The sequence below is a fragment of the Cibotium barometz genome, chromosome 16 (assembly GCF_041138505.1).
Source record: "Cibotium barometz isolate CiBa-2024 chromosome 16, ASM4113850v1, whole genome shotgun sequence".
NCBI lineage: Eukaryota > Viridiplantae > Streptophyta > Polypodiopsida > Cyatheales > Cibotiaceae > Cibotium > Cibotium barometz.
In genome coordinates this window covers 43031349-43045081 of record NC_141061.1, presented here as the reverse complement: position 1 = coordinate 43045081, position 13733 = coordinate 43031349, and the positions used below count along the sequence as shown (strand labels likewise).

General features: G+C 42.2%; 1 protein-coding gene across 1 annotated transcript; it reads right to left on the bottom strand.

The window, feature by feature from the left end:
• Window positions 1-8454: 8454 nt before the first annotated feature.
• Window positions 8455-10518, bottom strand: LOC147630674 (uncharacterized). Its single transcript, XM_086810611.1, has one exon. The coding sequence runs from the start codon at window positions 10413-10415 to the stop codon at window positions 9147-9149; it is 1269 nt and encodes a 422-aa protein (XP_086666737.1). The 5' UTR covers window positions 10416-10518; the 3' UTR covers window positions 8455-9146.
• Window positions 10519-13733: the final 3215 nt, after the last annotated feature.

The window sequence follows — 13733 nt, the reverse complement described above, 5'->3', positions numbered from 1 at the left end:
ATTCTCTACGAGTGCAAGACTGTACCTCTTCCCTAGGCTTTGAGTCATCAAAGATAAAGTCCCCCCCAAGCATACACCTCATCTTTCGGAGTTTCTTGGTAGCCCTAGCCTCAGCAGCATCAAATGTTGTGGGCTCTCCTGACTCTACTTGCAATTTTAGTGATGGGTACATCCCTACAATAAATCTCTCCTTCTTCAAGAATTCTACACCATCTCCAGGACTACGCAACCAAAGAGTCCAAAGACGTAAGAATTCTTGCTTATAACCCAAGTAGTCCTCTAGATCCTTTTGCTTATGAGCAACTATTTCTTGCCATAGCTTTTGTGTGTTCAAAGGAGTGAAGTAATTGTCTCTAAAAAGTTGCATGACCCCTTGTAATCTACTCGTGCGGGTGCAGGTAGAGATTGAAACCAAGTGGAAGCATCTCTTCGTAGGACCAACTCAAACATGTCTAAGCATTCTTGGTCTCCTATCACTCTCTTTATGTGGAGTGCCATTCTAAAGTTTGATAAGAACAACTCGGCATCCTCACTGGGCTCTCCAAAGAATAAGGGATAGCCACTCATTTGCCTAGTTGTATCCATGCTTAAGAAGAAGAATCATATGATTGCACAAAGGTCTTCCTTCACTCTCTTTCTCTCTCACTCCTTTTTTTCTTTTTTCTTTTTTTTTTCTTTTTTTTTCTTTTTCAAAGTAGAATGAAAATGTAGACGTCAAAGCTTATGTCATAACAAATTAAAGGCAAAATAAATGGATTAACTGAGGCATTAATGGCTGCTACTTGCCTACGTCCAAACATACGACGAATGACACGCTGAAATTGTAACTTACTACCAACAACTATGTGTATTTCTTGCCTAGCATAAGAGATTGGCCTACGGTATAAGTCTTCTTGATTCATAAAACTAAGCTAAAACAAGATGAAAATATGCACATCAAAAGAAATGGTGTAATTTACAATGGGAAGTATGACAGGATTAGGTGATGCTAAAGTCTCACTTAGTCTTTCTGGACCAAAAAGAAGAACCATGCGTTGTTGGTAGAAAATTTTTCTATCAATGCAAACATTCACTCTAATGGAGTGCACCCAATGAAACTGGTTGAATTGAATCCCAAGAGGATTAGGAGGAGGTGGATTGTTCATGAAAGATCACACAAAAGTTGTTCATGAAAGATCACACAAAAGTACCACTTTCCTTCTTAAAATATGATACCCAACAAGCAAACAAGGAAATTTATGTGTTAGAGAGATCGATGTACCTTAAATACCCATTCAAAAACTGCTCGATTCCTCAGTGGGGGCATCAAAATTGGGGCAGTCCGGGGCGGGCAACAAGAAGAGCGGACTCTAAGCACTCCTCAAGGCTCCCGTGTTACTCAATGGGCTTGGGGCACAACGCAACACAAACATAAGAACCCCAAAACCACACACCCAACAAGAAAAGGGGCACCACCTAGTTATGTGTGTGAACTAGGACACCAAGGATCTTTCCTTGTAGCCAATCAATACAAGCTAACAATATACATCAATCAAAAGACACACACACTCTCAACAAACACTAGCGTAACACAAATAGATGCACACCAAACTTGGAGAAGAGCTTAGAGAGACAATATAAACTTGATTTTGTTGTCGATATACCATGGTCTTAAGGTTACGGGAGCCCTCTCACCATACAACCCTCTTACCATGGAATGAAAGGCAACAAATCAAAAATAGGCCCTCAAGCCGCCAAGCATAAGATCACACCACAAAATACAAGGATCGAATTTACCTTAAATCAAACATCGGACCGCTTTGCTAAATAAACTTTGGAGATGTAGGAGCCCAAGATGTTGTACACAATTGCACCCAAACTACTAATCTTATTTATGCACAAAGGCAAGATACAATTATGATAGGGAGTATGGCATCACTCAAGCCCTCACAATGACATAACTAGCTTCAAGCTTCAAGCTTCACTATCTCCTTACACACTAGAGTTAGGAGTGGTGTACAATGTGTGTAATCTCCCCCTTTTTACAAGGAATGGAGGGGCACTATTTATAGGTTTGAGAAGCCCCAATTAGGATTAAGCCTAATCAATCTTATTATGGAAAATCATAGATTATGGATTTTTTATTTTGAAATGAGAGTGGGCCTCTTCTTATCCCTTGAGTCACATGGATGTCGGCTCAAGGTGAGAGAATTATTGAAGATGAGGGGAGAGTGTGATGTAGAGGTTTGAGCAAATAACTTGTAGTAATGCCTACTCCAAAAGTAGTAGAGTGGGTGCTTATTTACAAATGTTAGTGGTTAGTAGTTAGTAATCACTATAAAAGGTTAGTAATACAATGTACAAAATGGGTGAGAAGGGCTGAGAGGTTGAGTGAGAGGAGTAAAGATTTGGAAAGATCCTTTGTGTGGTTGAAAGCTCGAAGAAGCTTGGATTCTCCCATGTGTAGATCTTTAAGTTAACCGCCGATCTCTCTCTTGCATTTGACGCCACAAAAGTTGATTGAGGTAAAGAACATGGGGGTTTTTGTAGATGGAAACTCCATATTTGTAGAGGTTAATATGATACATTCATGATGATTTTTAATGTATTTTTTGAGATTGGAAAAATATTTTAGTAATATGGGAGTAGTAGGGAGAGAAATGGAGATGAGGTATGGGTGTAGAGTAGATATGAGAGCAAATGGAGATGGAAGGAGAGGGAAAAGGTGGAGAGGGTGAGAGAGGACATGAAGTTTGCAGGTTTGATGGAGTGAGAAAGGAATGAGTAAGTGTGTAGGTGATGAATGTGTAAGGGAGGTGAGAAGAGACTAGGTGTACCTTGCCAAAAAGTGGGCAGACTGGGGTCCAATAAAAAATTCATATCTCACCGCCATTAGCTCCAAAAATTCTCAAAAAAATTGGGCATATTTCTGAGCTCCCGAGCTAACTTTTGTCTTTTGATGACTAGTCCAAATTCGGAGTGGAGGCGGGCGCAAAAAATTCAGCAGAATCATGTATTTTTTGAATTTTTAAAATCTTTGTGTGGATCCCCATTGGTGGAATTTCTTGATAGCTCCAAGAGTGAGTCCCCATTGGTGGAATTTCTTGATAGCTCCAAGAGTGAGTCCCCCAATACATCATACCCTGACCTTAGAGACTCAAGTGTATGTGGACACTTGCATGGAGGAGATTTTTTCTATTTTATAAAGGATTTACATAATAAGAAAAAACAAGCTAGTATTTAACTAGTCAATATATTATGACAATATGGTTATTATGATAGGAAAATAAAATAAACAAAGAGATCTAATTGTGAATAAAATATACAAAAATAATTGGTATATAAAAAAGTATTTAATGAAAATATATAAAATATTTAATAGTAAAAAATATATACAAAAATACTAAACTATGGAAGTCAGAAGGGAGGGAGACCCTCATTATTTTAGGGTAGATGAGAGAATAAAAGATGAAATAGTCTAAGGGAAAAAGTGATTTGGGTAGTAGGCTTTCTACATGGTGTGGGTAGAAATATGAGGGCATAGGATTTACTTATGTATGGTGAAGTTGAAGCATATGTACAATGATGGTCCAAAAGTATTATGAAGAATAATAATAATAATAATAAATAAATAAAAATATATTTAGGTTTTGTAATACACACACCTAATGAAGTATTTACATAACTAGAGAAAATAGAGACCCCCATATTTAGGCCCTTATATGAAATGAAATATTTACACAAAATGGGCCGTAATAATTTTATTTATTTTTGATGAGTAGCTAGCAAAAAAAAAATATATAGAAGATATGGGTAAAGTCCCTAATGCACACACGCCTATTTACAGTGAAAAGGTATTTATGACAAAGAGTTTATATGATTTTCCTTGGCCGAGGTAGCTTCTTGTGGTAATGTGGATAGCCGAAAAAACGGCTATCACTACCCTTGTATGATCAACATGATACACACCATTGTCATCATCGACATCGCTTTGACTCTATTGTCGATTCTGATCGCATGAGATCAAGGAAAAAATTAGGGATTGTTTTTAGCCCAAGGGCTATTTGAGAGGGGTCTTTGATATTGTCAGGCTATTTTGCTTGGAACTTTTCAAGGAAAAATCACTTAAAATTTTCTAGCTTTTAGTGGGGTTTAGAGACAAATTCGCCAAAGTACACTATATATTGCCATATACAATATAAAATTTCAAAGATTTGCTCGAGTTTCTAAAGTTTTAGGTTTATATATAAAAACATTCGCCAATTTAGCTATACTTATACTCTTTACCATTGTCGTATTTTTTTTACCCTGCATGAGATCTGCTCATGCACTATTATCGTGGCTACATGCTCACTATGTCAACTTGCCATTTTATGTCTTAGACTACATTTTATTTACCGAGTTCACACATACCTTTGGCACTTTACAACTTAGACCTTTAGATCCTCATTTGCCGACTTCATGCTATGACGAGGCAACATACTCATGCCATTGTTGGATGTTTGAGCTTGCACTGGTCTCTCTCTCTTTGTGTGTGTACATGTGTGTTTAATTAAAGACACATAAGTACCTCCCTTTTCTTGCTGTGTGACAGTGTTTGAGAGTTTCTCTTACTAAACCACTCTCCCTAGGTGTAAGTGCAACTTGGATTCTTATAAACCTACTATACAAAACATATGGCACAAAGTACTATACAAAGTTAATGCACAAAAATCCTCCCACGAAACAAAAAACTTAAGATGCAAAAAAACCCTACGTTTCTTATACTTACACACACACACACACACACAACAACAACAACAACAACAACCACCACCACACACACACACACACACACACACACCTCCACACACACTTTTTCTATTCTCAAAACTAAAATAGTTTTCTCACCCAGATACACACACACTTTCCCCAAAATCGCACACTCACTCTCTCTCTCTCTCTCACTCTCTCTCTCACACACACATGCCGTTTCAAAATTAATAAAACATTCATTTTTTAAGAAAGTACACATAAATAAACAACTCAAGTGCATCTACACTCCTTTAGTCCTTAGGGTCAATATAAAAATATTAATTGTTTCTTGCATGGAAAATATAAAGCATAGTACAACATGTAAATAATCAGGATTCGGAGTGCTCCAAGCACTCCAAATCCCATGCTAAACCCTAACATAGTTTCTTATGGAAGCAAATGCCACAAGTGCGTATTCAACCATGCTTACAAGGATTGTCCCATAGAGTGACAATCTCCCTAATAGAAAAACATCAATTACCATGCCAATGAGTCTTAAGATATTGAGTGTATAAGGAGGACATATACATACAACCCCCCCTTGATGCCATCACAAAGCTCCAAGAAATAGTTAACGGAATATCTAAGGCTACCAATATGCAAAAAGCTCAAGCTTTAACTTCATAGTAAGCAACAGAAGATCCTGAGCTATAAGCCTCAAATGTTATCGTAGCCCCTAAAAAAGCTAATGAACTAGAACCAAAGGTCCTAAAGCAAAAGACCTACAAGAGCACCTAAAACGTAATGTGTGATTAGTTGTCAAGAACAACGATGTCATGACTATCAGACGAGAGTTTTGAAGCTACCTTGCTTACAAAGATAACAAGTGATCTCCCAGTCAAGCTTGCTCTTCCTAAAGAAAAAAGCCCATAGATTATGAAAACCTTCAAAAGAATCTCAAGAAATACCCCAACCCCATGTTGAAAAAAGAGAGAATGAAAAGGGGTAGCTAAACTAGAGCAAGAGTATGAACCACCGATCCCCCCTGAGCATGTTCTGGACACTCTATTTGAGAGGAGCCAACCACTTACCTCCCTTGAGCATGTTTTAGACACTCTATTCGAGAGAAGCCAATCATAAACCCAGGGAGGGAACCTCAAAGTGTGTCAAAGTCCTTAACCAAACCCATAACCATTCTTAAGGGACCACAAAAGGAGCCAATTCCAAAGCCTCTACTACCAGAGGAACCAACTCATCCAAACCCCACATTACTAGATGTCATGAAGGAGGACTCGGTGGGCGGTAAAAGTTAGCCCTCTATGGATCATCATAGTCACTCGAACATTTTCTCTAAGGTGATTGGTGACGAATTCATTTTTTCCCCTTCAGAGGCACCATCTTCTATGAAAGAATTAGTGCACATCTCTCTTACACATTGGCACGTCCAAGCCCACCTCAAAGAGTACGAACCAAGGGAGTGCAAATATTACTCACGGGATATAAGAGGCCTCATAGCCTTCTTGTCCTTGGAATTTTGAGTTCCAAAGAAGTTCTCTTAAGGAAATTATTAACTTTGGAGAGGCCTATTTGACTGGATGAATGGGAACCTAAGAGCCCACATAGCTGAACATGAACATGAAGAGGAGGAAGATGAACCATGCCACATCGAGCGCCCTTCCTCCATAACCAAACCAAAGGATAGCCAAAAGTGCTCATAAATAGTTGAGACACTTTTTAAAATTAGCAATTGAACGATGTGTTACATGTCATCATATACAAAGAAATGAGGTGAGCCTTTGGAACCTTCGATAGTGGTGCTGGTGTTATCATAATGACCAAGAATTTCTAGGGAGCCTAGTTAAGCTTATTGACAAGAACATAGCCAAGCATCCTCCTGCTGCAACATGCAAAGATTAAGACCTTCACGCTATGTTTCCACCACACCTTCATGGTGGTACCTTCATGGTGGTGGATTACCAGAGAAGAGTGTTCATACACCATCAGAAGGCCTTTCATGAGAGAAACCAATCACATTTATATATACAAAGGTACCCAGTACTTGAAAATAGAGAAGACTAGTCCCATAAATCGAGTTATTCTTGCCAATGAGTCTAATGCAACTGTTAGAATTGTTTCGATCAAACTATTGGAACCACTATAACCAATATGTGTAAATGTTGTAAACAAGTTGTAAGATAGTGAAGATGGTGAGAACAAAGACTACAAGCCTATTCCACCAAAGCCAGATTGGATTCATGTCTTAGCAACCATGGACACTCCACTCTTGCATAAAAGTTGGGAACAAGGTATACAAGGCTAGAATAACCTCCATGTTCATGTTTTATGCAATGCCCCTTCTGGGAGCAAACAATTACTTTGAACTAGGAGTAGCTAGTGATTCATCTAGTGAGGATGACTCCACGAAAGGCTCAACTTCTCTATTGCCCACAGTCACCCGACCAAGAAGGAGAAAACCACATAGAAATCCTCTACGAAGTATCTTCTTCTCCCCATGGAGAGATAGATCTTCATTGACTTTGCTACCTTAACACCATGTATTCACATGAGACCTACACCAGATAGTGGGAAGTTGACCTAAATAAGATCAACCTTCATGCCAAGACAATGGCCAATAAAGGCAACGAGGAGTCCATGAGCTCTTGGCAAGCCAAGCTCTACCCGAGCCACCACACAAAAGCTCAATAAAGTCAAAGCGATGAGGCAAAGAAAGAAACCAAACTCAACGAGCTCACTAAGCCAGATCTAAGACAAGTGTGTTGGAGTACTGTAAATCCTAAGACCTCTGGGATAGAGTGATACACAGCAAGATGACTCAAAGAAGCCCATGCGGAGAGCCTCATGCCTCTTATTGCAATCTCATCAAGGTCAAAGAGTCAAATCTTATTGGCCCAGGTGAAGAACCTAAGCCTATCTTTATTGCCAAAGATTGAGCTTTGCTCTCTCTCTCTCTCTCTCTCTCTCTCTCTCTCTCTCTCCGTCTCTGGGCCACAATCATGGACATCTTCCATCCTCACTAGCTGAGCTGCTAAAACCATAAACACAACATGGTAGAATGGAGATAGGTGGAATGCTTTGGAAATATTCTGGCTACAAGAAATAAACATCATCCTAGGAAACAAAGTGATCTCACAATGGTCGGACATGTACGGCACCAATTATTAACTTGCTATAGTTATCATTATTTCTCATGTTTCCACTTGCATAATAGAATTCCCAGTGTCTCCATAGATCATCCCTTGGGAGGTTCAGTTATCCATACCCCACTTTCAAATAAGTGTTCAAGAAGTTCAATCACTTGCTTTCATGGCTGCTGCCGAGTGAACTCACGCACATCTGACAATAAGTTGGTAAGGCAGTCTGAAGTCGCAAAATCACTCATCACAACATACAAGACTATAAGTGAGAAGGGCATGTAACATGATCAAAACTTGGGATACAGAAGTGCTTGCTCCCACTCGACGTACAATAGTTTCCACTCAGCTCTCCATAGGTGGAGCTGTATTGTCCCTATCGACAAAACCCTTGGCCTATTGGTTAAGGGTGATGGCTCAGCATTAAAATTGGCTGATGCCACTGTGTGGATACCAATGTCCTCAATGACATGTTACCTCGTTACACCTACTGGCACTCAAAGTCTCCAACTTGAGATAAGCACAAATCAGATAAAGGAAATGAATACACTCATGAACTGTTTCCATGCATCTTCTCTGCAACACATAAGGCAGGAAAAAACACATCTTATAAATCAAGATAACCTCTTACAAATTTTGGCACATCAGCAAAAATGTAATGTGTTTTAAACACCACATGTTTCTACCCACACAAAGTTAAAACTTCTTGTGATAAAATGCAAGCAACCTGATACAAATTATAAGCTTTAATGCCAGCAGGTGCCAGTGTGGCATTTAAAGAAGAAGTGTGAAGAAGCAGAGCACTGACGCACCAGTATTATTTCACCACGCAGTGGATGGGCACTTGCACTTATTCTCTTTTCAGCACCACTAACCTGAAGCTCATCTGCATGGCAGGAGAGTACCAAAAGGACCTTTTTTATACCCTCACTTAACTTGAAACAGGTGTGCCTTCATCCAAGCACTGGAACACTAGACAAAAACAATTATACCATGCTCAATGTGGTGAGTGGCCGTTTTTGGTATTTCCTAAATCCAAAGCTTAACTAACAATCATTTCTAGGGTTTGCAGTATGTTACTGTATCAGTGGATAACACCCCAGGTTAAGTGTCAAAATAACTGTTAACACTGGTAAGGTCCAGCGCATCTCATGTCGAATTGTAGGAGTAAAGATGGTGGTAGCATGGACCGAAACATGTAAAGATGAAAAACCTTCAAGGCATAACAACATTGTGTAACTGACTGTAACTCCCATACCATTTAGATTCCAAGCACTAATCCTAGACCAAGTTTGCAGAGCCTCTCGGTGTCTGATCTCCACTGACAGACTGCTGCCCCTCCGGCCGCCTTTGATGACTATGTACATGAAGAAAATGATGATGGCCAGAAGCAATCACCTGTGCATCTGAATTGCCTGCATTATTGCAGTGGTCATGCTCCTCTTCTTTTGGCTGGTGGTGAGGCATGGAGCTTAGGTGAAGTATTGGGAAAGAATGATGGGAACCTGAGCTGTTTGTCGAGTGAAAACTGTCTACTCCTGCTCCCCCTCCAGACATCAATAGTGACGTCATTTGGATAGGGGTTGGGAAAGGAGCATTCCATATCCTGGCACCATTTGCCCACATGACACCTGAAGAGCAGCCATTGGATTGTCCTGTTTCTGCTCCTTCGCCAGACACCACTGATGGGTAATGATGATGGGGATAAGGGTGAATGGCCGATCTTTTGGCTGTTGGCAAGACAGGTCTACTACGTGCCTCATCATCGGTTTCTTCCTTTTCAGCTGATTTCCTTTTCTTCTTCTTCTTCTTTTCTCCAAGATGTGTCTTTGTCTTTTTCTTTGCATATCTTTCAGGAGATGATGATGCCGTGCTCATCCAATGATGAAACCCTGCAACACCAGAGTCCAAGCTCGGTTTTACATCCTGCTTCGGAGATGAGCATTCAGCTGGGCGCCCTTCTTCGAGAGGGTCTGCTTGAGGCAAGTAGTTAAGCTGTGGCCGTACAATGGGAGCTTCTGCGTGAGGCAAATAGGTAAGCTGAGGCCGTGCAATGGCCCCTGAGCTTGCTCCCACTCTGGAGTGGGGCAAGGACCCGGAGGTGAGCACAAACGAGGCGGGGATGGTTCCGGACCCCGTAGCGGCTATAATGGAGGGCTCCGCCTGCCGCAGCAGCCATTCGACCGTCTCACCGTCCGACTTGTGGCCCAGCTCTCGTGTGAGCTGAAAAAGCCTGGCCGCGCACATCGCAGGCAGGCGCACACGCGTCCCCCTCCCGTCTACCTTGGTGTGCCCGTCCCTGCTACGATCCCTAGCTCGCTTTGCAACCGACCTAACTCCAAAACCTACATCTTTCATCAAATCAGCACAGATCGTACCTTCTGATTCCATGTCTTCCGGCAGAGCGAACGCATTCTCCACCTCCGCCGAATCGGCTCCCGAAATGGCGGCCAGCATAGCCTGCACCAGCGAAGGAGCCCCTCCTCCCATGGCTGCGTCATGATGAGCGACGTCTGCGCGATGCTGGTGAGCAGAAGGGGGCAAGGGCATGCTGATCAATGGTCACCTACCTAGATAACAGACAAAAGACATTGGGTCCCCGAGGAGGTATCAAAAGGGGCCACAGTTTTTACATCTCCAATGGCCTCACGAGTCGGGCTTCTCTTCTCTCTATTTCTTACACGGCTAACAGCCCGCCAACACGTGGCGTTGTTTTTACTGCTTGGTTTGATGATGGTCACAGGTTGCAGGCCCTCCTTCAATGTGGGAATTCAAGTTCCCTCCCTTTCTACTCCAAGCCACTACTCCATGCGGAGTCACCACATGGTGCAGAAGCCGTCGGTTGTTGCTGGTTCTGAGAAGTTTAATTCCAGTGGCGCCTTTAGAATGTACGCTTGGTGACTCGATGAGCCATATTCTCATTGCCTTGCCTGCAGGTCTGCCTCCATCCAAGGGGGGGTGTGTGAGAGAGAGAGAAACTACATGCACATGCAGGTGAGCTCCCCGAAACGGTCCACTCCCCCCGACGATCTGTTTTCGGCCTCCCCTCGACGCTCTGAAGTAAGTTCGCTCTCCCATCTTACGTGCATGCAGTGTTTCGCCATTGTTATGTGCATGCAATAACTTGTGTGTGTGTGTGTGTGTGTGTGTGAGAGAGAGAGAGAGAGAGAGAGAGAGAGAGAGATTTTGATCCCGACGGTTCGCTCTCCGTGCTCATGCAGGTGAGCTCCCCGACACGGTCCACTCCCCTGACGGTCTGTTTTCGGCCTCCGGTCTCGACGGACTGTTTTCGGCCTCCCCTCGACGCTCTGAAGTAAGTTCGCTCTCCCATCTTACGTGCATGCACAGTGTCTCGCCATTTTTATGTGCATGCAATAACTTGTGTGTGTGTGTGTGTGTGTGTGTGTGTGTGAGAGAGAGAGAGAGAGAGAGAGAGAGAGAGAGAGAGAGAGAGAGAGAGAGAGAGAGATTTCGATCCCGACGGTTCGCTCTCCCATCTTACGTGCATGCAGTGTTTTGCCATTTTTATGTGCATGTAGTAACTTGTGTGTGTGTGTGTGTGTGTGTGTGTGTGTGTGTGTGTGAGAGAGAGAGAGAGAGAGAGAGAGAGAGAGAGAGAGATAGTCACACGCGGCAATCGACACGTGATACTCTAGTCCTGATTTGGCTCGATCTTATCCGTGCACTGCGTTCCACGTATGATGATTCCTGTCGGCCTTCACAGACAGCTCAGGACAGACTCCAGGCCTTCCTTCGTCGTTGGGGGCGCACGGGTCTCTTCTTCAGGATTGTTGGAGGACATGCTAGATGGGAGTACTCTCCCCCACAGTGGTTCATATTGCACACATCACATCATCCACCGTGATGTAGCACCGACTGCTCACAGGCTTCACGCCTCCCTCTGCACAGTTTGTATGCCCCCTCAGTAGGCCACCTCTGGCACTTTGGGGGTTTTTTCATACCCAGTATTATAGCTCTGTGTTTCCTCAAAAAAAAGAGAGAGAGAGAGAGAGAGAGAGAGAGAGAGAGAGAGAGAGAGAGAGAGAGAGAGAGAGAGAGAGCAGTTTTGCCATTTTATGCGCATGCAATAATTCTCAAGGGTGTTTTGCCATTTTACGCGCACACACATTCTTAGGCATGTGAAGTTCCCCCCCCCCCGTTTTTTGCTTTGCTGCATGGTACCTTATGGGTGGGTGACTAGTAGTTAATAATGATTTAAATTAAATAAAACTCATTTAGCATGCACAAATGTGTGTGTGTGTGTGTGTGTGTGTGTGTGTGAGAGAGAGAGAGAGAGAGAGAGAGAGAGTGTGTGTGTGTTTTTTTGTGGGCGTGTGTGTGGGTTTTTGAAATTGTGTGTGTGTGTGTGTGTGAGAGAGAGAGAGAGAGAGAGAGAGAGAGAGAGAGAGAGTATTTTGAAAGTTTTATTAATTTTAAAAGTAAGTGAATAATGTGTGTGTTGTTTGAGGGTTTTTGAAGAGAGAGAGAGAGAGAGAGAGAGGGAGAGAGAGAGAGAGAAATAGAGAGAGTGTGTGTGTTTTGTGGGTGTGTGTGGGGGTTTTTGAAATAGTGTGTGTGTGTGTGTGTGTGTGTGTGTGAGAGAGAGAGAGAGAGAGAGAGAGAGAGAGAGAGAGAGAGAGAGTATTTTGTGGGTGTGTGTGTGGGTTTTTGAAATAGTGTGTGTGTGTGTGTGTGTGTGTGTGAGAGAGAGAGAGAGAGAGAGAGAGAGAAAGAGAGTGTGTATTTTGTGTGTGTGTGTGCGTGTGTGCGTGCGTGTACAGAGCTCATAATGTCACCAATCACAACAGGATAGCAATTAGCCATATCCCGAAAAGGCATGTATGAAAAATCCGCAGAAGGATGGATTAGAACTAATAGAGCAGAGCAATAGCAAGTAAGGGTTAATGCATCCATTGTACCCCAATCTGGAATACATGTTATAAAGCATGTGACCACACAAAAGGCAACTAACCTGCAGGAACCATATCATATCAGGCCAGTAGCTGCAGCACTATATGCATATCATTGAAAAGTACAAGGCAGCCCAAACATCCTGCCCAACATGCCATTAAGCAAGAGAGAACAGATAAGCAGAGCAAAACCAGGAACACCCAAAATGCCCCTTTAACCTATATCCAGGATTGTAAAGTGATAACCAGGTTTTAATCTATTCATTATATATAGAGAAGGTACCAGAGTAACCCAGGTTTTAGAGAAATAATCTGCGCATACCTAGGGTCAAGAAGTGTATGTATTAACACCTATCTATTTCAGAATGTGTCTTATGCCATTAGTGTTTCCATACAAACCCAATGTCCACCTCAACACAATCAGTCGAGATAGATTTATGGCCTGAGAGACCACCAAATCCTGTACAGTGAAAACCAATGTATTGATTACCAAACATGGTATCAGGCAGCCCTCAACACCTCCTCATAAATAACGCAACATCATCAGACAGGAAATACTCTCCACCTGACAAAGTGCCAGAGGACACAAAAGAAGCCATCATCCAAGTGCAAAATACAAGTCAAACAGCAGTACCACAAAAGCAATTACCCATTACTACACGTGCATTCAACGCATACGCAAAAGCAGGACAAAAATCGTGAAGCAAATTCCTGCTACTACAGACACCCAATATAAATAAATAGCCTATATGCATCCAGTTCCTGCAATAATCCATTTAATATGGACTGCTCAATGTGGTTAGACAACTATAATATGTCAGCAATACGACAAAACAGAGCATCAGGCAATCCCTGAACATCTAACAAAATAACTCACTATGAGATCTGCCAAAAACAATGAGGAAATAGCATGGCACACATGCAACTATTCCACAGAAAGGTAGACTCCACCTATACA

What these genes read in the sequence shown, in the direction of transcription:
- LOC147630674 (XM_086810611.1), bottom strand. Translation starts at nt 10,415, where the DNA reads ATGCCCTTGCCCCCTTCTGCTCACCAGCATCGCGCAGACGTCGCTCAT.